The sequence below is a fragment of the Epinephelus lanceolatus genome, chromosome 11 (assembly GCF_041903045.1).
Source record: "Epinephelus lanceolatus isolate andai-2023 chromosome 11, ASM4190304v1, whole genome shotgun sequence".
NCBI classification, from domain to species: Eukaryota; Metazoa; Chordata; class Actinopteri; order Perciformes; family Serranidae; genus Epinephelus; species Epinephelus lanceolatus.
The window spans coordinates 44,890,017-44,912,197 of NC_135744.1; the positions used below are offsets into that span (position 1 = coordinate 44,890,017).

Below are 22,181 nucleotides of genomic sequence, written 5' to 3' on the forward strand. Positions count from 1 at the left end.
TGTGAATTAGTCATGGGTGTGTTTTGGGCGTATTATTCAATAAGCCAATCAGAGTGTCACCTCTCATTCCCTTTAAATGAGGCGCGATTGGAGCGCACGGCGGAGAGCTAGTTAGATGGTGGACCTACCAACTGGAAAGAGTGAGCGTTTTACACCTGAGGAGACGATAAATGTATCTCTATATCGACTGTCCCGTCACATCTGATGTCAGATCAAACATAAATAATTTCCCCTCGGGGATCAATAAAGTATTTCTGATTCTGATTCTGATTCTGAAAGGGGATTAGCACCATTTGCCACGTTTGGCAGGCGTAATGGAAACCCAACCTGATTTGATTAACACAGCTGAGTTCACATCCCTCTCAGCCAGCCACAAACAGCCACAGCATCAGATAGGGAGTATATATTCAGCATCTGTCATCTTAGAAAAGTAAGAAGAAAAGAAACAGAGTGAGACTGCGAGAGAGAAAGAGAGCGCGCGCACACGAGAGAAACGCTGTCAACAAATTGTAAATTATTCAATTTATTTTATTTTAACCCGGGAGGTTAGAGAGCCCAGCTCCCTCTCCAGCATCCTGAACCTTCCCCCCCGCCTGAAGGTGCAGGAAGGGCTGGTCCCATGGCTGCACCCGGGCCTGTCTGGTCTGGCTGCGCGCTGGCTGCCGAGCTGGGGTCATCCTCCTCCTCCTCCTCCTGACAAGATGATCTTAAGTTTTACGTTCTAAAAGTTTTTGTTTTTTTACATATACATTTGTAGCCTACTTGTAGGGCTATAAGTTTACGTTTTTAGTTTAGTTAGAAGCTGGTTATTGTTGTGTTTATGTGAAAATAAAGTTTATCAAATGTTTTCACATCTTTGATTTTGTGATTTACATGCCAAAAACTTGTTTATGGACATAAACATAAACATAAATGAGTGATAATGAAACCATAACCACAATACTTAAGACTGGATGTCCAAGTAAAAATAAGAGATCTGACCGGCTCATTGACAGCAGTAGTAAGTAGCTGCTGCATCACTGCACCACACTACAGTATTGTAAGGAATACAAATATGTAGTGGTCATTTGTGTGTGGCAGTGCACCCATGTGAATGGCACAATTACTTCCAATTCTCATGTGAAATATTCTTAACTTCACAGTATTACAGATATAGGGCCTACTACAGTTCAATAATAGTGTTAGCAGTTATCCATGTTTGTATAGTTTATCCAGTTGACAGATAGAAATACATGTAATGTGTAACTGTTTGGTTTAAGACGCCTAACATCATTGTTTCACCACTATTATGTTAACAAGAAATGTTATTTTAGGGTGTTTTTGTAAGGAAACAAATCACCTTTGTAACCATGGGTCTTTTTGACCCACACGCATAAACTTGATGTAATGATTTAAAATCATTGTTTGTTCAGAAAATAAGAAAATAACATAAATGATATTTGATAAATAAAAGCAACACTGAATGCTAAAATAAAGACCTCTCAGCAAATATAGCAAAGAAACACACATCTGTGTATGAAATCCCACAGGAAATGATTGCAGGTCATTTTTGACCCGTGTCTGGAAAGTGGATGTTAAAGTTCAAAAAATGTATTTTTTCTTAATGTTAAAAAGGGAAAATGAAAAATATAATCTCAAGTTATCATCAACAAGTTAACTGACGGATATTATAAAATAAAAAAACAGACACAGATTATCAAGACAGATACTGTAAAGAACAATGGCCCCAAATCTCAATCACATGAGGAGGCTAAGGGTTGTTGTATTGGCAAAGAGAAGCTTTATAATGTATTAAAGCAGGGGTGCAATTTTCGTATTGGAAAACTATTTTTTAATTTATGATGCATTGTTCTCTCTCAAATGAGCTTCCCTGAAAGGATATTTTTCCCCTCAATGCTTTCATAGTTTCATAGAAAGCAAATTGTTAGTCAGCTTTACCAGGGTTACCAATAACTGTGGAGGTTTCTGTACAATACCTCCATGGTGCCGACTCACCAGACCTTATACCCCTCAGCTCCTGGAGAGGGCGACAAAGACACACACACACAATAACAGTCTACAGTCAAACAATCAACACGTGATGTCTAATTCATGTGCATATGCTGCCCACTGGTGCCAGAGATGTGGAAGTCCAAGAAGTTGGCAGTGTGCATGGCCCTGCGTCATTTAACCAAACAGGATAGAGACTGATGACTGTTGACAACAGAGGAATATTATTCCACATGCATTATTGCACACATTTGATCAAAAGTGTTGTTGTTGTGAGGTCTGATGGCTGCAATGATGGCACACAATGTCATCGTCACACCAAGAAAAAGCCCCTACTTTGAATCAACAAACACCACAAGAGAACAAAAAGTGGCAAAAGAGCCCAAGAGCACTTATAAGACCAGAACTGTGGGTCAATCTGTTTGTGCTTATATTGTGTTGCCCTGGACAAAAAGGACAGCGCTTGTGTTTGGCTGCTGGAGGCAGTGTGCCTGGGGGGCTGCCTGACCAGTAGATAGCTGTGTGGAGGGCCCAACAGCAGGCACGCATGTCTAAGTTATAGACTCGTGATCCAGCAGGCCTGTTGTTGCTCTGCATTGCCTCTGTGTGCCACCAGCTGACAAAATACAGCAGTGCGTACGCCGGACCATAGAAAGGTATAAAGTTTCTGGTTTTGTTTTTGTTCCAAGTGACACATAAAAAGTTTCTGGTTTTCGTTCCGTGAACTGGATCAAAGCCTTGGCTTTAACTGTATGTCCACAAACTGAAACACATCCCAAAGTTTGGAGTTTGAGAGAAAAAAAAAATCAGCCTCACAGTTGAGAATAAATAGAATAGTAATTTGTTTGATGGTGTTCAGGCTTAGGTCCAGTGTTGGGCAAATCATTTGGAACAACAATGAAACTGTAAGTGTTTTGAACTGCTCTCACTTGTGCCCTCAGCAATACACCTACCAAAGTCAGAGTCTGTCAGCAGTTTGAGAGAGATGTGAGGAACACACGGAGACACACAGAGACAGACATTCCTTGGATTTATAGATATAGAATAAAGATTCCATATTCTTTTATTTACCCATGCAAACTTCACCACAAAACAAAGTGACAAACAATTTGAGCAGAAATAAACAGTGAAATAATGTAGACAGAAAATGATTTGAAATTCTTCATCTTTACAAAGTAAAGTAGAATCTTCAGGAAGCTAATTCCAAGTGTCCCACTACCATTTATCTTTAGACATGTCATGTGATGTGTCTGTGATGATCTGTTTACAGTCTTGAGCCTGATGCAAATATCACCTCAAACTAATAAAACTCAGCTGTTGACCATCACCATCAATTAACGTGTAAATATTTTCCTTCTTCCCTTCCTACATTTAAATATATCACCATCAACAACATTGTAGAAGGACTCATTCTTACCATGGGGAATTTGCACCAGTATATCAGCTGGTTGCTGCAGGTTTCCTGCATCTCTCAGTAAACTCACTAATTAAAATGTGCCTTATATGAATCACTAAAGCACACAGGACACACTCCTTTTTGTCAGTATTAACTAATCTCAGATTGATCTTCATTCATAGATATATTTGTAATTTCTTCTGGTTTGCCTTCATATCCCATGAGGCTCTGTATGCGCTCTGACATAGTCAGTACATTTACATGGACAGTTTAATTCCACTTTTAATCGGAATGAAAGGCCATTCCGATTAAAAGTGGTCATTCCGATTGAAAATTAAATCCGATTAAAGGGGGTGGTTTATTCCGTTTATCATTCCGATGGAAGAATTTCTCGCACTTGTATACACTCATTCCTCTTTAAGTTCATTCCGGTCTTTCTGCACATGCTCGTTTCCTTGCCCTTCTGGCGCCATGACGTATATAGCGCGCATAGCAACGGGCTGAGATAGAGCAGTCGGACTCGTTGCACTCAGCAGTTTCCATTCTCCACAGCACGGTCTTCTATCTCCCTTCTTCGACCTTCTACCTCCCTTCTCCTCCTCAACAGACGAAGCATTAGCAGAACAAGGTTGTTGTCGTACTGCTGCTTCAAGAATATAAGCAAAACAAGCCTGAAAAAGGCACTAAGAACGGCGTCGTCAAGCATCTTGTTATCCGGAGCGAGGACTACAGTGTTTTCTTCCGGTAAACGTAAACACGTAACACCCGCCCCCTATCCAATCAGAAACCTTCCCTGCCCCAAACCTTGTGCGGACCCGATTAAAGGTGATTAACTGATCTCTGTGTAAACCCTCATTCAGAATGAATATTTCTCATGTAAACTACCTGGAAAGACTTTAATTTAGAATGATTTCATTCAGATTTATTTCATTCTGAATGAGAAGCCATCATGTAACCGTAGCCTATAATCAGCATTAGAAGAATTGCAAATTCACATAAAAAAGAACTTTCTAGCAATGTCTGAGAAGGACCAACACATTAGCAATAGTCATCATCTGAATGAGTATCTCTGGTGTCAGCAAGTTGGAATAATTTCTCCCTGTTCTTTCTCATATCCAACATCAGGCTCTGGATGCCCTCTGAATGCAGCAACTGATCTCCGGTGATCTGCCCCAGTGCTGATGTCATCTCTTCCATCACCTTCATGACTGGCTCTAGCAGGATCAGACGTCGGGTCTGCAGCTCCGCCACACTCCCCACCCCACTCAGCCTCCCCAGTTGACAGACAGCTTGTCTAGTTTTAGCCTGGATATCAGCAACGACCTCCCGCTTCTTGGACAAGTCCTGCAGTGAGGCCTCTGTCTGATGAATCCTATCGTCTGTAGTTTGAATGTTGGCCTGAGTTTGACTAATTTTGGATCTATACTCAGATACATTTCTAGAGAACATTTCCTCCTGAGATTCAAATTCACGTACTTCACTCCTAGCAGACTCCATCGAGTTAGAGGCCTGATCCATGTCTACCTGGCCAACTCCAATCAAGACTGACCCTGCAAAGAATATTGATAATTAAAGTATTCATAATACCAGCAGTGCTAAAAATACAATGATCACTTGATTGTTTTAATTAATTCAAAGACAGAGCAAATATTTTCTTACCAGCAATCCATCCAACGATTGGGATCGCCATGAGACCAATCCCAACATCCCTCTTTGTCTGGGCCTCATCTCTCCTCCGACTCATGTCGTCATAGGCCTCTTCTGCCTTCTTCACACGACATCTCGCTTCTCTCAGTTTTTCCTGATTCCTCTCTAAAGACTCCTGATGTGACTTCAGCTCTATTCTATAATTCTGTAACTCCCCCTCTCTCTTCTGTTTCTCCTCGGCTAAACAACTCTGCTCTGCAGTGAGACGCTCAGTGTCCCCATCCAGCTTTAGAAGCTCCTGTTTGGCCACCTGCTCTGATCTTTCTAACTCCTGCTTCATGCTTTCAATCTCTTTCCTGATCTCATCAAAGGTCTGGCATCCAGGAAGGATGATGTCTGCATTCACGCTGAGGAGTAAGTCTGTGACGGTGTTGAAGGATTGAAGCCCACTCTTCAAGGGACCAATCACAGCTTCGGCCAGTTTTCTCAACTCCGGGTGCTGCAGCACTACAGAGCTGTGGGTTTACAGAGGAACAGATTAAAGTTAACCTTAGGGCAGACACCAGATTAATTGATGTGGTGACAGTAGTTCGCTTAATTGTGTGTTACAAGAGTATGCATGGACATAAGCATGAAGTGTGAGCTTCTGACCTGCATCTGTAGGCAGTCTCTCCACGCCTGAACCCATGTCCACAGACAGTGGAATACGCCATCTTGGACTTAGGGAAAGAAACTCTATATTAAATAAACTCATGTTGCAATATCATGAACTCAAACCTCACATGAATGGCAAAAGTCTACTCAAACATGACACAATCATGGATGACAAGTTTATGTTTTAAAGGGAACCTATGTGGGCAGTTAAACTGAGAGTGAAACTTAAGATTGGCTGCCCCCATAGGTTCACTTTAGCTGCCTTTCTGATATTCAGTCAATGTTGTGCCAAATGTTCTCGTTAGTTTTCCTACTGACAGCACTCGGTAAACTCGATCAACAGGGCTATGGGTTAAAAACGTGTTAGAGAGACATCAGGGAGTGTTAGAGACATCAGAGAGTGTTAGAGACATCAGGGAGTGTTAGAGACATCAGAGAGTGTTAGAGACATCAGAGAGTGTTAGAGAGACATCAGAGAGTGTTAGAGAGACATCAGAGAGTGTTAGAGAGACATCAGGGAGTGTTAGAGACATCAGAGAGTGTTAGAGAGACATCAGAGAGTGTTAGAGAGACATCAGAGAGTGTTAGAGAGACATCAGAGAGTGTTAGAGACATCAGAGAGTGTTAGAGAGACATCAGAGAGTGTTAGAGACATCAGAGAGTGTTAGAGACATCAGAGAGTGTTAGAGACATCAGGGAGTGTTAGAGACATCAGGGAGTGTTAGAGAGACATCAGAGAGTGTTAGAGACATCAGAGAGTGTTAGAGACATCAGGGAGTGTTAGAGACATCAGGGAGTGTTAGAGAGACATCAGAGAGTGTTAGAGACATCAGAGAGTGTTAGAGACATCAGAGAGTGTTACAGACATCAGAGAGTGTTAGAGACATCAGGGAGTGTTAGAGACATCAGAGAGTGTTAGAGACATCAGGGAGTGTTAGAGACATCAGAGAGTGTTAGAGACATCAGGGAGTGTTAGAGACATCAGGGAGTGTTAGAGACATCAGGGAGTGTTAGAGAGACATCAGAGAGTGTTAGAGACATCAGGGAGTGTTAGAGACATCAGGGAGTGTTAGAGACATCTGGGAGTGTTAGAGACATCAGAGAGTGTTAGAGACATCAGAGAGTGTTAGAGACATCAGGGAGTGTTAGAGACATCAGGGAGTGTTAGAGACATCAGAGAGTGTTAGAGACATCAGGGAGTGTTAGAGACATCAGGGAGTGTTAGAGACATCTGGGAGTGTTAGAGACATCAGAGAGTGTTAGAGACATCAGAGAGTGTTAGAGACATCAGAGAGTGTTAGAGACATCAGGGAGTGTTAGAGACATCAGGGAGTGTTAGAGACATCAGGGAGTGTTAGAGACATCAGAGAGTGTTAGAGACATCAGAGAGTGTTAGAGACATCAGGGAGTGTTAGAGAGACATCAGAGAGTGTTAGAGACATCAGAGAGTGTTACAGACATCAGAGAGTGTTAGAGACATCAGGGAGTGTTAGAGACATCAGGGAGTGTTAGAGAGACATCAGAGAGTGTTAGAGACATCAGGGAGTGTTAGAGACATCAGGGAGTGTTAGAGACATCAGGGAGTGTTAGAGACATCAGAGAGTGTTAGAGACATCAGGGAGTGTTAGAGACATCAGAGAGTGTTAGAGAGACATCAGAGAGTGTTAGAGACATCAGGGAGTGTTAGAGACATCAGAGAGTGTTAGAGAGACATCAGGGAGTGTTAGAGACATCAGGGAGTGTTAGAGACATCAGAGAGTGTTAGAGAGACATCAGAGAGTGTTAGAGACATCAGAGAGTGTTAGAGAGACATCAGAGAGTGTTAGAGACATCAGAGAGTGTTAGAGACATCAGGGAGTGTTAGAGACATCAGAGAGTGTTAGAGACATCAGAGAGTGTTAGAGACATCAGGGAGTGTTAGAGACATCAGGGAGTGTTAGAGACATCAGGGAGTGTTAGAGACATCAGAGAGTGTTAGAGACATCAGGGAGTGTTAGAGACATCAGAGAGTGTTAGAGACATCAGGGAGTGTTAGAGAGACATCAGAGAGTGTTAGAGACATCAGGGAGTGTTAGAGACATCAGAGAGTGTTAGAGACATCAGGGAGTGTTAGAGACATCAGAGAGTGTTAGAGACATCAGGGAGTGTTAGAGACATCAGAGAGTGTTAGAGACATCAGAGAGTGTTAGAGACATCAGAGAGTGTTAGAGAGACATCAGAGAGTGTTAGAGACATCAGAGAGTGTTAGAGAGACATCAGAGAGTGTTAGAGACATCAGAGAGTGTTAGAGACATCAGGGAGTGTTAGAGAGACATCAGAGAGTGTTAGAGACATCAGAGAGTGTTAGAGACATCAGGGAGTGTTAGAGAGACATCAGAGAGTGTTAGAGACATCAGAGAGTGTTAGAGACATCAGAGAGTGTTAGAGACATCAGAGAGTGTTAGAGAGACATCAGAGAGTGTTAGAGAGACATCAGAGAGTGTTAGAGACATCAGAGAGTGTTAGAGACATCAGGGAGTGTTAGAGAGACATCAGAGAGTGTTAGAGACATCAGAGAGTGTTAGAGACATCAGGGAGTGTTAGAGAGACATCAGAGAGTGTTAGAGAGACATCAGAGAGTGTTACAGACATCAGAGAGTGTTAGAGACATCAGGGAGTGTTAGAGACATCAGAGAGTGTTAGAGACATCAGGGAGTGTTAGAGACATCAGAGAGTGTTACAGACATCAGAGAGTGTTAGAGAGACATCAGAGAGTGTTAGAGAGACATCAGAGAGTGTTACAGACATCAGAGAGTGTTAGAGACATCAGGGAGTGTTAGAGAGACATCAGAGAGTGTTAGAGAGACATCAGAGAGTGTTACAGACATCAGAGAGTGTTAGAGACATCAGGGAGTGTTAGAGACATCAGAGAGTGTTAGAGACATCAGGGAGTGTTAGAGAGACATCAGAGAGTGTTAGAGACATCAGGGAGTGTTAGAGACATCAGGGAGTGTTAGAGACATCAGAGAGTGTTAGAGACATCAGGGAGTGTTAGAGACATCAGAGAGTGTTAGAGACATCAGGGAGTGTTAGAGACATCAGGGAGTGTTAGAGACATCAGGGAGTGTTAGAGACATCAGAGAGTGTTAGAGACATCAGGGAGTGTTAGAGACATCAGGGAGTGTTAGAGACATCAGAGAGTGTTAGAGAGACATCAGAGAGTGTTAGAGACATCAGGGAGTGTTAGAGACATCAGAGAGTGTTAGAGAGACATCAGAGAGTGTTAGAGACATCAGGGAGTGTTAGAGACATCAGAGAGTGTTAGAGAGACATCAGGGAGTGTTAGAGACATCAGGGAGTGTTAGAGACATCAGGGAGTGTTAGAGACATCAGGGAGTGTTAGAGACATCAGGGAGTGTTAGAGAGACATCAGAGAGTGTTAGAGACATCAGAGAGTGTTAGAGACATCAGAGAGTGTTAGAGAGACATCAGGGAGTGTTAGAGACATCAGGGAGTGTTAGAGACATCAGAGAGTGTTAGAGACATCAGAGAGTGTTAGAGACATCAGGGAGTGTTAGAGACATCAGGGAGTGTTAGAGAGACATCAGAGAGTGTTAGAGACATCAGAGAGTGTTAGAGACATCAGGGAGTGTTAGAGACATCAGGGAGTGTTAGAGAGACATCAGAGAGTGTTAGAGACATCAGAGAGTGTTAGAGAGACATCAGAGAGTGTTAGAGACATCAGAGAGTGTTAGAGACATCAGGGAGTGTTAGAGACATCAGAGAGTGTTAGAGACATCAGAGAGTGTTAGAGAGACATCAGAGAGTGTTAGAGACATCAGAGAGTGTTAGAGACATCAGGCAGTGTTAGAGACATCAGAGAGTGTTAGAGAGACATCAGGGAGTGTTAGAGACATCAGAGAGTGTTAGAGACATCAGAGAGTGTTAGAGAGACATCAGAGAGTGTTAGAGACATCAGAGAGTGTTAGAGAGACATCAGAGAGTGTTAGAGAGACATCAGAGAGTGTTAGAGACATCAGAGAGTGTTAGAGAGACATCAGAGAGTGTTAGAGACATCAGGGAGTGTTAGAGACATCAGAGAGTGTTAGAGACATCAGAGAGTGTTAGAGACATCAGAGAGTGTTAGAGACATCAGAGAGTGTTAGAGAGACATCAGAGAGTGTTAGAGACATCAGAGAGTGTTAGAGAGACATCAGAGAGTGTTAGAGAGACATCAGAGAGTGTTAGAGAGACATCAGAGAGTGTTAGAGACATCAGAGAGTGTTAGAGAGACATCAGGGAGTGTTAGAGACATCAGGGAGTGTTAGAGACATCAGAGAGTGTTAGAGACATCAGAGAGTGTTAGAGACATCAGAGAGTGTTAGAGACATCAGAGAGTGTTAGAGAGACATCAGAGAGTGTTAGAGACATCAGAGAGTGTTAGAGAGACATCAGAGAGTGTTAGAGAGACATCAGAGAGTGTTAGAGACATCAGGGAGTGTTAGAGACATCAGAGAGTGTTAGAGAGACATCAGAGAGTGTTAGAGAGACATCAGAGAGTGTTAGAGACATCAGAGAGTGTTAGAGAGACATCAGAGAGTGTTAGAGAGACATCAGGGAGTGTTAGAGACATCAGAGAGTGTTAGAGACATCAGGGAGTGTTAGAGACATCAGAGAGTGTTAGAGACATCAGGGAGTGTTAGAGACATCAGAGAGTGTTAGAGACATCAGGGAGTGTTAGAGACATCAGAGAGTGTTAGAGACATCAGGGAGTGTTAGAGACATCAGAGAGTGATAGAGACATCAGAGAGTGTTAGAGACATCAGAGAGTGTTAGAGACATCAGAGAGTGTTAGAGAGACATCAGGGAGTGTTAGAGAGACATCAGAGAGTGTTAGAGAGACATCAGAGAGTGTTAGAGACATCAGAGAGTGTTAGAGACATCAGAGAGTGTTAGAGAGACATCAGAGAGTGTTAGAGACATCAGAGAGTGTTAGAGAGACATCAGGGAGTGTTAGAGACATCAGAGAGTGTTAGAGACATCAGGGAGTGTTAGAGAGACATCAGGGAGTGTTAGAGACATCAGAGAGTGTTAGAGAGACATCAGAGAGTGTTAGAGACATCAGAGAGTGTTAGAGACATCAGGGAGTGTTAGAGACATCAGAGAGTGTTAGAGACATCAGAGAGTGTTAGAGAGACATCAGAGAGTGTTAGAGACATCAGAGAGTGTTAGAGACATCAGGGAGTGTTAGAGACATCAGAGAGTGTTAGAGAGACATCAGGGAGTGTTAGAGAGACATCAGGGAGTGTTAGAGACATCAGAGAGTGTTAGAGAGACATCAGGGAGTGTTAGAGAGACATCAGGGAGTGTTAGAGACATCAGAGAGTGTTCGAGACATCAGGGAGTGTTAGAGACATCAGAGAGTGTTAGAGACATCAGAGAGTGTTAGAGACATCAGAGAGTGTTAGAGAGACATCAGAGAGTGTTAGAGACATCAGAGAGTGTTAGAGAGACATCAGAGAGTGTTAGAGAGACATCAGAGAGTGTTAGAGACATCAGGGAGTGTTAGAGACATCAGAGAGTGTTACAGAGACATCAGAGAGTGTTAGAGAGACATCAGAGAGTGTTAGAGACATCAGAGAGTGTTAGAGAGACATCAGAGAGTGTTAGAGAGACATCAGGGAGTGTTAGAGACATCAGGCAGTGTTAGAGACATCAGAGAGTGTTAGAGACATCAGGGAGTGTTAGAGACATCAGAGAGTGATAGAGACATCAGAGAGTGTTAGAGACATCAGAGAGTGTTAGAGACATCAGAGAGTGTTAGAGACATCAGAGAGTGTTAGAGAGACATCAGAGAGTGTTAGAGACATCAGAGAGTGTTAGAGAGACATCAGAGAGTGTTAGAGACATCAGGGAGTGTTAGAGACATCAGAGAGTGTTAGAGACATCAGAGAGTGTTAGAGAGACATCAGAGAGTGTTAGAGACATCAGGGAGTGTTAGAGACATCAGAGAGTGTTAGAGACATCAGAGAGTGTTAGAGAGACATCAGGGAGTGTTAGAGACATCAGAGAGTGTTAGAGAGACATCAGAGAGTGTTAGAGACATCAGGGAGTGTTAGAGACATCAGAGAGTGTTAGAGACATCAGAGAGTGTTAGAGACATCAGAGAGTGTTAGAGAGACATCAGGGAGTGTTAGAGACATCAGAGAGTGTTAGAGAGACATCAGAGAGTGTTAGAGACATCAGGGAGTGTTAGAGACATCAGGGAGTGTTAGAGACATCAGAGAGTGTTAGAGAGACATCAGAGAGTGTTAGAGACATCAGAGAGTGTTAGAGACATCAGAGAGTGTTAGAGAGACATCAGAGAGTGTTAGAGACATCAGAGAGTGTTAGATACATCAGAGAGTGTTAGAGAGACATCAGAGAGTGTTAGAGACATCAGGGAGTGTTAGAGACATCAGGGAGTGTTAGAGACATCAGAGAGTGTTAGAGAGACATCAGAGAGTGTTAGAGACATCAGAGAGTGTTAGAGACATCAGGGAGTGTTAGAGACATCAGGGAGTGTTAGAGACATCAGAGAGTGTTAGAGAGACATCAGAGAGTGTTAGAGACATCAGAGAGTGTTAGAGACATCAGAGAGTGTTAGAGAGACATCAGAGAGTGTTAGAGACATCAGAGAGTGTTAGAGACATCAGGGAGTGTTAGAGAGACATCAGAGAGTGTTAGAGACATCAGGGAGTGTTAGAGACATCAGAGAGTGTTAGAGACATCAGAGAGTGTTAGAGACATCAGAGAGTGTTAGAGAGACATCAGAGAGTGTTAGAGACATCAGGGAGTGTTAGAGACATCAGAGAGTGTTAGAGAGACATCAGAGAGTGTTAGAGACATCAGAGAGTGTTAGAGACATCAGGGAGTGTTAGAGACATCAGGGAGTGTTAGAGAGACATCAGAGAGTGTTAGAGAGACATCAGAGAGTGTTAGAGACATCAGAGAGTGTTAGAGACATCAGGGAGTGTTAGAGACATCAGAGAGTGTTAGAGAGACATCAGAGAGTGTTAGAGAGACATCAGAGAGTGTTAGAGACATCAGGGAGTGTTAGAGACATCAGAGAGTGTTAGAGAGACATCAGAGAGTGTTAGAGACATCAGGGAGTGTTAGAGACATCAGAGAGTGTTAGAGACATCAGAGAGTGTTAGAGAGACATCAGAGAGTGTTAGAGAGACATCAGAGAGTGTTAGAGACATCAGAGAGTGTTAGAGACATCAGGGAGTGTTAGAGACATCAGAGAGTGTTAGAGACATCAGAGAGTGTTAGAGAGACATCAGGGAGTGTTAGAGACATCAGAGAGTGTTAGAGACATCAGGGAGTGTTAGAGACATCAGAGAGTGTTAGAGAGACATCAGGGAGTGTTAGAGACATCAGAGAGTGTTAGAGAGACATCAGAGAGTGTTAGAGACATCAGAGAGTGTTAGAGAGACATCAGAGAGTGTTAGAGACATCAGAGAGTGTTAGAGAGACATCAGAGAGTGTTAGAGACATCAGAGAGTGTTAGAGAGACATCAGAGAGTGTTAGAGACATCAGAGAGTGTTAGAGACATCAGGGAGTGTTAGAGAGACATCAGAGAGTGTTAGAGACATCAGAGAGTGTTAGAGACATCAGGGAGTGTTAGAGAGACATCAGAGAGTGTTAGAGAGACATCAGAGAGTGTTAGAGAGACATCAGAGAGTGTTAGAGACATCAGAGAGTGTTAGAGAGACATCAGAGAGTGTTAGAGACATCAGAGAGTGTTAGAGACATCAGAGAGTGTTAGAGAGACATCAGAGAGTGTTAGAGACATCAGAGAGTGTTAGAGACATCAGGGAGTGTTAGAGACATCAGAGAGTGTTAGAGAGACATCAGAGAGTGTTAGAGACATCAGAGAGTGTTAGAGACATCAGGGAGTGTTAGAGACATCAGGGAGTGTTAGAGACATCAGAGAGTGTTAGAGACATCAGAGAGTGTTAGAGAGACATCAGAGAGTGTTAGAGACATCAGAGAGTGTTAGAGACATCAGAGAGTGTTAGAGACATCAGGGAGTGTTAGAGAGACATCAGGGAGGCTCATCCCCCTGTAGACCCACCACCCGCAGAGGGATCCAGAAGGGATCAGTGCTATGTGGTTTGGGCAGCAGACCAAGGTGGGGGCTTTGGCGGTTCGATCCTCGGCTACAGAAGTTGGCTCTTGGGACACGGAATGTCACCTCTCTGGCAGGGAAGGAGCCGGAGCTTGTGGAAGAGGTTGAGCGCTACCGGCTAGATATAGTCGGCCTCACCTCGACACATAGTTCCGGCTCTGGATCCCAAGTCCTTGAGAGGGGTTGGATTCTCTCCTTTGCTGGAGTTGCTCCGGGTGAGAGGTGGAGGGCCGGGTTGGGCTTTCTGATAACCCCCAGACTCTCCAGACCGGGGACTCCATTGATCTGCTGGGGGACTTCAACGCTCACGTGGGCAATCACAGCGGGACCTGGAGGGGTGTGATTGGGAGAAATGGCCTGCCCGATCTGAACCCAAGTGGTGTTATTGGACTTCTGTGCGGGTCGCAGTTTGGTCATAACTAACACCATGTTCAAACATAAGGATGTTTGATTACCACCTGGTGGTGAGCTGGATGAGATGGCAGGGGGGGACGCCACACAGACCTGGCAGGCAGTAAGGGTCTGCTGGGAACGCCTGGTGGAAGAACCTGTCCAAATGATCTTCAGCTCCCACCTCTGGGAGAGCTTCCACCGTGTCCCGAGGGCAGAGGGGGACATTGCCTACAGGGCATGGTTGGTCTGTGGGTCTCTGGAAGCAGCTGACAGGTACCGGCGGGCCAAGCGGAGCGCAGCAGCGGCAGTTGCAGATGCAAAAACTCGGGCGTGGGGGGAGTTCGGTGAGGCCATGGCGAAGGACTATCGATGGGCTCCAAAGAGGTTCTGGCAAACCGTCTGGCGCCCCAGGGGGGGAAGGTGGCAACTTGCTCATACTGTTTACAGTGGGGGCTGGGAGCTGCTGACGTCAACTGGGGACATTGTCGGGCGGTGGAAGGAATACTTTGAGGAGCTCCTCAATCCCACCAACACGTATTCCAGTGAGGAAGCAGAGCCGGGGGTCTCAGGGGCGGGTCGTCCAATTTCTGGGGCAGAAATCGCTGAGGTAGTGAGGCAACTCCGAGGCGGCGGAGCCCCGGGGGGGGATGAGATTCGCCCTGGATATCTCAAGGCTCTGGATGTTGTAGGGCTGTCCTGGTTGACACGCCTCTGCAACATTGCGTGGAAAGGTGAAAAGGGAGCTTAGCCAGACAGCGAAGCTCCTGATTTACCAGTCGATCTATGTTCCAACCCTCACCTATGGTCATGAGCTCTGGGTAGTGACCGAAAGAACGAGATCGCGAGTACAAGCGGCTGAAATGAGTTTCCTCCGCAGGGTGGCTGGGCTCAGCCTTAGTGATAGGGTGAGGAGCTCGGACATCCAGGAGGGGCTCGGAGTAGAGCCGCTGCTCCTCCACATCGAGAGGAGCCAGTTGAGGTGGTTCGGGCATCTGGTAAGGATGCCTCCCGGACGCCTCCCTTGGGAGGTGTTTCGGGCATGTCCAACCGGGAGGAGACCTCGGGGCCGCCCCAGGACACACTGGAGGGACTACATTGCCCGGCTGGCCTGGGAACGCCTCGGGGTTCCCATGGAAGAACTGACAGAAGTGGCTGGGGAGAGGACTGTCTGGGCTTCTTTGCTGAGGCTGCTGCCTTAAGGTGCTGTAATAAGTGTTAATTAATGCTTAATAAGCACCAATTAACCAGTTAATGAGCACTTATAAGATGTTTATTACCATTAATAAGATTATATTGGTGTTAATTATAGCACAATTAACACAGTTATTATTGCATATAGGAGCATTATAAGCACTTAATAGAAACTTGATAACAGTTTATAAAACTATCCTAAATATTAATTAATAAGATGTCTGTTTACATAAATTATGATTTATAAGGATTAATTATAGAACAATAACCACATTTATTACTAGGTGAGCGGCTGAGGAAGGGGGCAGAGCGAAGATTGTCCCTCGCTGCGGAGAGAGGAGACGAGGGCTTTCATTGTGCCGATGGTGGCTTGAAAAACCCCCCTAACTGTGTCACACGGGCAGAAGGGAAGGGACTTATTTGATCCTACTTGGTTCTATTTCTCCCTCTCTGGGAGCCTGGGCTCACCGCGCAGTAGCCCACCGCATCCATCCACCCCTCCCTCCCTCACTGCCCTGCACATATACTCCCGAGCCTCGGCACCTCTCCTTGACCAATTAACCTAAATACTATAAAGGCACTACTAACTGTAAACCTACCCTGAAATACACTATGCTAACAATACAATTGGACAAATTACTAGCTGTTCTCTCTGCTCTACTACTCTCTCTGCTCTGATCCAACCTACTCGCTGTCACTTTGATAACTGCGGACAGAATGGTTTAATAGTAAGGGGAGGAGTAAAGGGAGGAGGGCAGGCTTTAGCGTGGACGGTTAGTGACATCATTCGCCTTCAAATGTAGTAACCAGGTTTCAAGCTGTAGAGGGCACTCCACACCACATTTTTAAAATAAAATGTAGATTTTCAAGAGTTTCCACTAAACTTACAAAGTTATAACATGTGACTGTGTGTTCTAAATTTTGATGTTTATGATAATGACGGTAATGTTACAGTTAATCAGAAGAGGTGTATTCGCTTCATTCAGTCAGTAATAATTAGGCTAGCAACTTTAGCTACAGAGACGAAGGTCATGCTTGAACTAGCAGCCAGTCATGTTTCTACATTTTCTACAGGTAAGCTGAGTATAGACCGTTTCAAACTGGACAACATAAACATTCTAAATGGGTCTCTTTGTATTTCCTGTTTGAATGTATGTTAATGCAGAAGCTGACAGGAAGTAAACAGGGACCAAAGTTGTTGCCCTAGCAACAGAGTAGCAATGAAATGTCCACTGTTACTAAAGGAGGCAGAGGCATAGCTAAACATTTGGCATACCAAGCAAGAAAGAGCAGAAGGAGAAGCAATCGCTAAGCTAATGTAGCTAACAACAGCTAAGAGATTAGCAATAGAGTCGTAAAAAGGAGGAGAGCTATAAGTGCTTAAACAGAACTAATGTGGGTTAAGTCTTGAATTAGACGTTAAAGCAGCTGAAGTGAGAAAGCAGAAAGCAGGCTAGTAGGATTCACTAGAACAACACAGAGACGCTTACACACAACTCGCTTACCGCAATACGTCAGCATGTCACACCCCTTTATTATGAGATGTTAATAAGTGCATATTAATAGTTTATTAACGTTATAAGTTTATAACGACACTGTTCCTATATTAGATCCGGTAGCTGCAAAAGATCATTATTTACTATTAATAAGTGCATAATTAAGCATTTATTAACCGTAATATGGCATTTATATTAATTTAGTCTCATTAATGTTAATAAACACCTTATTAATTTTATGTTATAGGGTCTTATAGTGTTTTATAAACCAGTAATAAATGTGGTTATTATTCTATAATTAACCCTTAAAAATTATAAATAATGTCAATAGAAATCTTATTAATATTTAGTATCGGTTTATAAACTGTTACCAAAGTTTCTATTAAATGCTTATAATGCTCCAGTTATGCTGTAATAAACACTTAGCCTAGTCTTATTAATGTTAATAAGCATCTTATAAATGCTTATTAACTGTTAATTAACTGCTTATTAAGCACTAATTAGCGCTTATTACAGTACCTTAATATAAAGTGTTACCAAATTTATTTACTATTTCTTGGTAAATCCTTAATAATCAGTTAGTGGGTCTTGATCTGAAGTTACTGATATCTAGATCAGAACTGCCTCGTAATACATTGTCTTTTCTCTAAGGAATGTAGAAGCTCTCTACTAACCCAGAGGCTACACCGGGTGCATGATTTCAGCCTTGCTGACGCGGAGCATTTGCTGCCAGAATAACACTCTACTATAAACAATTGAATTACGTGTCCGCACTCGGCGTAGCCTCGGGATTAGACCCAATAACTTAATACCATGACCAACTAGTTGTGATTTACAAAGAATAAATTATTAGTTCAGTAAGAGTAAGAAATTGAGCAAATACATGTGTGATGATACTTAATACAGACCTCATGTAATTCATGTAATGACTAAAACTAAATTGACCATAGCTGCCAAAATTAACACTGAGCATATGATAATTATTGTCACTTACAGTGTGAAGTGAGAGAGGGTTCTCTTCAGCTGATGTGTTCTGATCGTCTGACGAGGAGCAGTGGAGAGAGGAGGTGCTGAGAGGCATTTTTAAAGGCAAAGAACAGGAAGTGAAACAGTGAACATCAGTCTCAGTGTGTGATAACGTCTCTCAACCAATCAGAAAGAAGCTCCTGACACTTTTTCGTTCCACTGGGCATACATCCCATAATAACCTTTAAGCACACTGTAAGCTGAGCAGCCTTGTGCTCCTCCTCTTGGCGTGTTGAGGCTCCACACTGTGACATCAGAGAGCCAGAGAGGAGGGAGCTGCAGGAGCTCCTCTGTTTATTTGATTGATTGTTTATTGAAAATGAATCATTCACAAAACATCAACACACAAACCACAACGAACACGTCTCAACCTACAATGCACATTTAACATTTAACATAAAGACAGTGAAAACAAATAAAGCAAATTCATAGTTCTGCACTCTTTCTCTCGGGGTCCTCGGATATTTTCATCTTTCATATGCTGTGAGGAGACTTTGCATGTTTATTCCCATTAGTGTCAAAGCACTGAGCTGATCGTCCATAAGAGTCTTTTTAAAAACAGAAAAAGGGCCTTTGTCTTCCTCCATTTGGATGTGTGTGTGCACCAGTATCAGGTTGTTCAGTCAGATCACAGTTAGAGCCGGATCTACTAAAGGTTTGCAAGTATAAAAACGTGTTCAGACTCATTGCACGCGCAAAAAAATGTACAAACTGATGTGCTAAAAGTGCGCACTAAGGGTTGCGTCTTTCAAAGGTGCAAAATAGCGCGTCTGCTTTCAGTTAGTACGTTTGCAGCAATATGGGGCGTTTACACGCAATTGTGTGTACTGGGAGGAAAACATGTAAATATATTAATTTAGCACACGGAAAGTGATTTATCAAACCTGAAAGCAGTTTTGTTCATAGAAACTGTGTATATATTTAACACGTGTCAAAGGGAGGTGCAAACGGTTTGTATGTGTAATTGCGCACACATGGCTGCTGTTGGGAATAGAATCATTTTATGTGTTTTACTATAAGTTGTGTTTCACTATATAAGTTTTAGATGTGTGAACAATGAGAATACTGAGATGATTTCAGCTGATATGAATGTGTTTGCTTTGCAGAAGTGGAGAAGTACAGGAGAGGAAGAGACATGAAGTCTGAGGAGCACATACCGCAATGCTTAGATAATTAGTTTCATATATGGTAAAAAGAATAGAAAGTGATATACAGATAGTAAGGTACAGCACGTGTAGGGAGTTGTGTTGTTCTCTTGTCTTTCAAAACAGGAACCACGCCCCCACCGCCAGCGGGAAGGAGTCAGATTAACAGGAGGCAGGGGCGTGGTGTGGTGAAGGAGGAAGTGGAACTGCCAATGAGAAGAGGACAACGCCTTGCGTGCACAATGACACTCTGTTACGCTCAAATATACTGGGTCAGGGAAGGACAGGAGGTCAGACTTCGTGAACTGACACACCTTTGTTGTTCGTCAGGGACGTGAAGTTGAGACCCAGAGCTCTGTAATTTTATTCCTTTACTGCTTAATAAACTACATTAACTGAGACCGAATATCTTCTCCTATTGCTTCATTAAAGAACACGCAGGACTGAGCTCACACATAGCACATTAGAGAGTAGGATGAGACTCTTAGTCCACCACTGCGGTTATTGTTGCAAGAAGACATCAAAACGATGAAAGAAGACGCAGAGAATGCATTTTTCACCCTCGTGTGAACATTTTTGGTATGAATGAGGAAACAATCATTAACACTGGAACCGCCACGACGGTCTGACACACTGTTTGGGTTTTTATAATGCAAATAATTCTGTTTAGATAAAACCTACAAGCTTCTCTTCCGATGTCTTTTCCTCAAAATGTGCGTGAATGTTTTCTGAAGCCTTTAAGTTACAAAGATGAAACACACTAAACTGAGCATTTATAACTCAGACCGCGGCCGCAGTTACACACACCACTGCTGAAAATTATACATTTTGATACAAACAGGTGGCTATACATATTGCAAAACTCTGTAAAAGTACACCAAAGCATACATTTTAATTTCCAAATATTTATTTGAAAACGAAACCATTCATACAGTCAATAAAAAAACATTCTGTTAATAATAAAAAACAAATGTAATCTCAACAGTGACCGCACCAGCCGGCAGGACTGCGGCTGAACTGCTTCCAGTGTTCATTCATTCATTCATTCAATTGCGTTTTCAATGTGTGTGTGTGTGTGTGTTAGTATGTCAGAGAGGAGGAGTATCAATAAAAAAAAAATAGTTTCCACTAATTATTTCGGTGTTTATTTCTTTTATTCTTTTATTAAAATGCGTAATATAGCCAACAATATTATAAACCAAAAGTTAATCTAATTTATTATTGTAGAATGTATTTAGCAAATCACCACTTTCAACTGGAGACACAGCGCAGCAGCAAAATTATAAAAAGCCGACAAATAGTGTTAATTAATTGTCACGAGACATTGGAGAGGTTGTCAGTCCTATTCTATAGTCTGTAATATTTTATTTTATCATAGCTTCTTGTAAATGACTCAAAAATGCATTTTGTGTGCTTCTGAGCACACGGGAAGCATAAACAATGAAGTTACATATGACGGTCGTGGCGCTTGGAGGGGCACTGTGATCCTGGCGGTCCTAGTGATATAGCGTTTGTGAGACAGTCAGGTTTCTTTGCTGTAGCTCATTTCAGTGTTTATTGGCCTCATCTACCAACACCTCTAATTCCATAGGGTCAAATTTCACTTTGCGCTTTCTCTCCAAACTCGCCGTGCTGCAAACCATAAAACACGCAAAACCCTCATTTAAATAGGGTGTCTCCAACATGTTTGCACCTCTTGTCATTTACGCAGTCACTCTTAGTAAATCACATGCAAACCGTGGTTCAGCCCCCTAACCCGAAAAATTCTAGATTGCGCAGGCAAATTAGTACAGGCTAATTGGGATCTTAGTAGATCTGGCCCATGGTGTCCTTTAACACAACATTTTCTCTTGTGAGAGTTAGTGAGGTGGGTTTAGGTTGACAGCCAGTCCTGCAGAGTGTGTGCAGTGGAACAACAGATGATCAGTAGTTTCAGTTTGACAGAAGACACAGTTCTTATGATCAATACCTAATCTCATTCTCAGCAGCTCACTGGATGGATAGACATTATTCATAATTATGGAATAAACTTCATTTGTCTCGGGGCTTAAATATATAAGTTACGACATATTATATATTTGATAATGTCTGATTTAAGAAGAGAGCTGGATAATGGAGTTTCTATTCTTCAGGTGATTACATATGACTTTATTTGAATTTTCCTCAGCCGGAAAATCAAGACCATTAAAATGGAGTGCAGGTGGATTTATCACACCTGAGTGTGTTTCTATGTTTTGGGCTAACATTCTGACTGACTCAGGGATCGCTCTGATAAGTTCATCAAATTGATCACGTGTTCAAGTTGTGTTGTGTTTCGAGCTAAAGTTCTCATAAGATCGCCAACATCCCTGGTCATTGATTAGACGGGTCACTGACCAGATACTTTCATCCATCCAGTGCTGTAAGTAGCCATTGCACATATCTGTTGTTCCAGATTGGGGTTTGATGAGGAGTAAAATCGTGTGTGTACATGAGTTTCCAACATAACAACATCTGTTTGGTTGGAAGTGTTTCAACCTGAAAATCATATTTAAATGCTGTGTTAAAATTAAAGTGGCTAAAATCTTTCCTGCTGAACAAAAACTGTATTTGGTGTTGTCTCCCCAGAGGTTTGTTCAAAGAAATGCTTGGTATAGAGTTTTGTCTTAAGTATGTTCTTCCAAAGATAGCCAGTCCTGGCTGGGGCGGCTGTGGCTCAGAGGTGGAGCGGCTCATCCACCAATTGAAAGATCATCAGTTCAATCCCCGGCTCCTCCAGTCTGCCTGCTGAAGTGACCTTGCGCAAGATACTGAACCCCAAATTCCATCAGTGTGTTACTGTGTTAAAAACCACCTGGCACGTTGTATGGTAGCCTTTGCCACCAGTGTATGAATGTGTGTGAATGGGTGAATGTGACTCATAGTGTAAAAAGCACTTTGAGTGGTTGGATGACTAGAAAGGTGCTATACAAATGCAGGTCCATTTACCAAAGACTGTCAGGTCCCTTTGGAACCACATCTTGAGCTTAGATTTACATTCAAATTTTGTCTTGTAAATTTAAGGTTTCACTGGTTTTTGCATCTTTGGTTATGAATTCCAAGATATTTTATT

General features: G+C 42.8%; 1 protein-coding gene across 1 annotated transcript; it reads right to left on the minus strand.

Annotated features, from left to right (window-relative positions):
* Positions 1-3,014: 3,014 nt before the first annotated feature.
* On the minus strand, positions 3,015-18,021 carry LOC144464784 (uncharacterized). Its single transcript, XM_078172694.1, has 4 exons — positions 17,914-18,021; positions 5,684-5,751; positions 5,045-5,547; positions 3,015-4,935 (listed from the first exon to the last, which is right to left on the minus strand). The coding sequence occupies exons 1-4, from the start codon at positions 17,998-18,000 to the stop codon at positions 4,424-4,426; spliced, it is 1,170 nt and encodes a 389-aa protein (XP_078028820.1). The 5' UTR covers positions 18,001-18,021; the 3' UTR covers positions 3,015-4,423.
* Between the last annotated feature and the right edge of the window lie 4,160 nt (positions 18,022-22,181).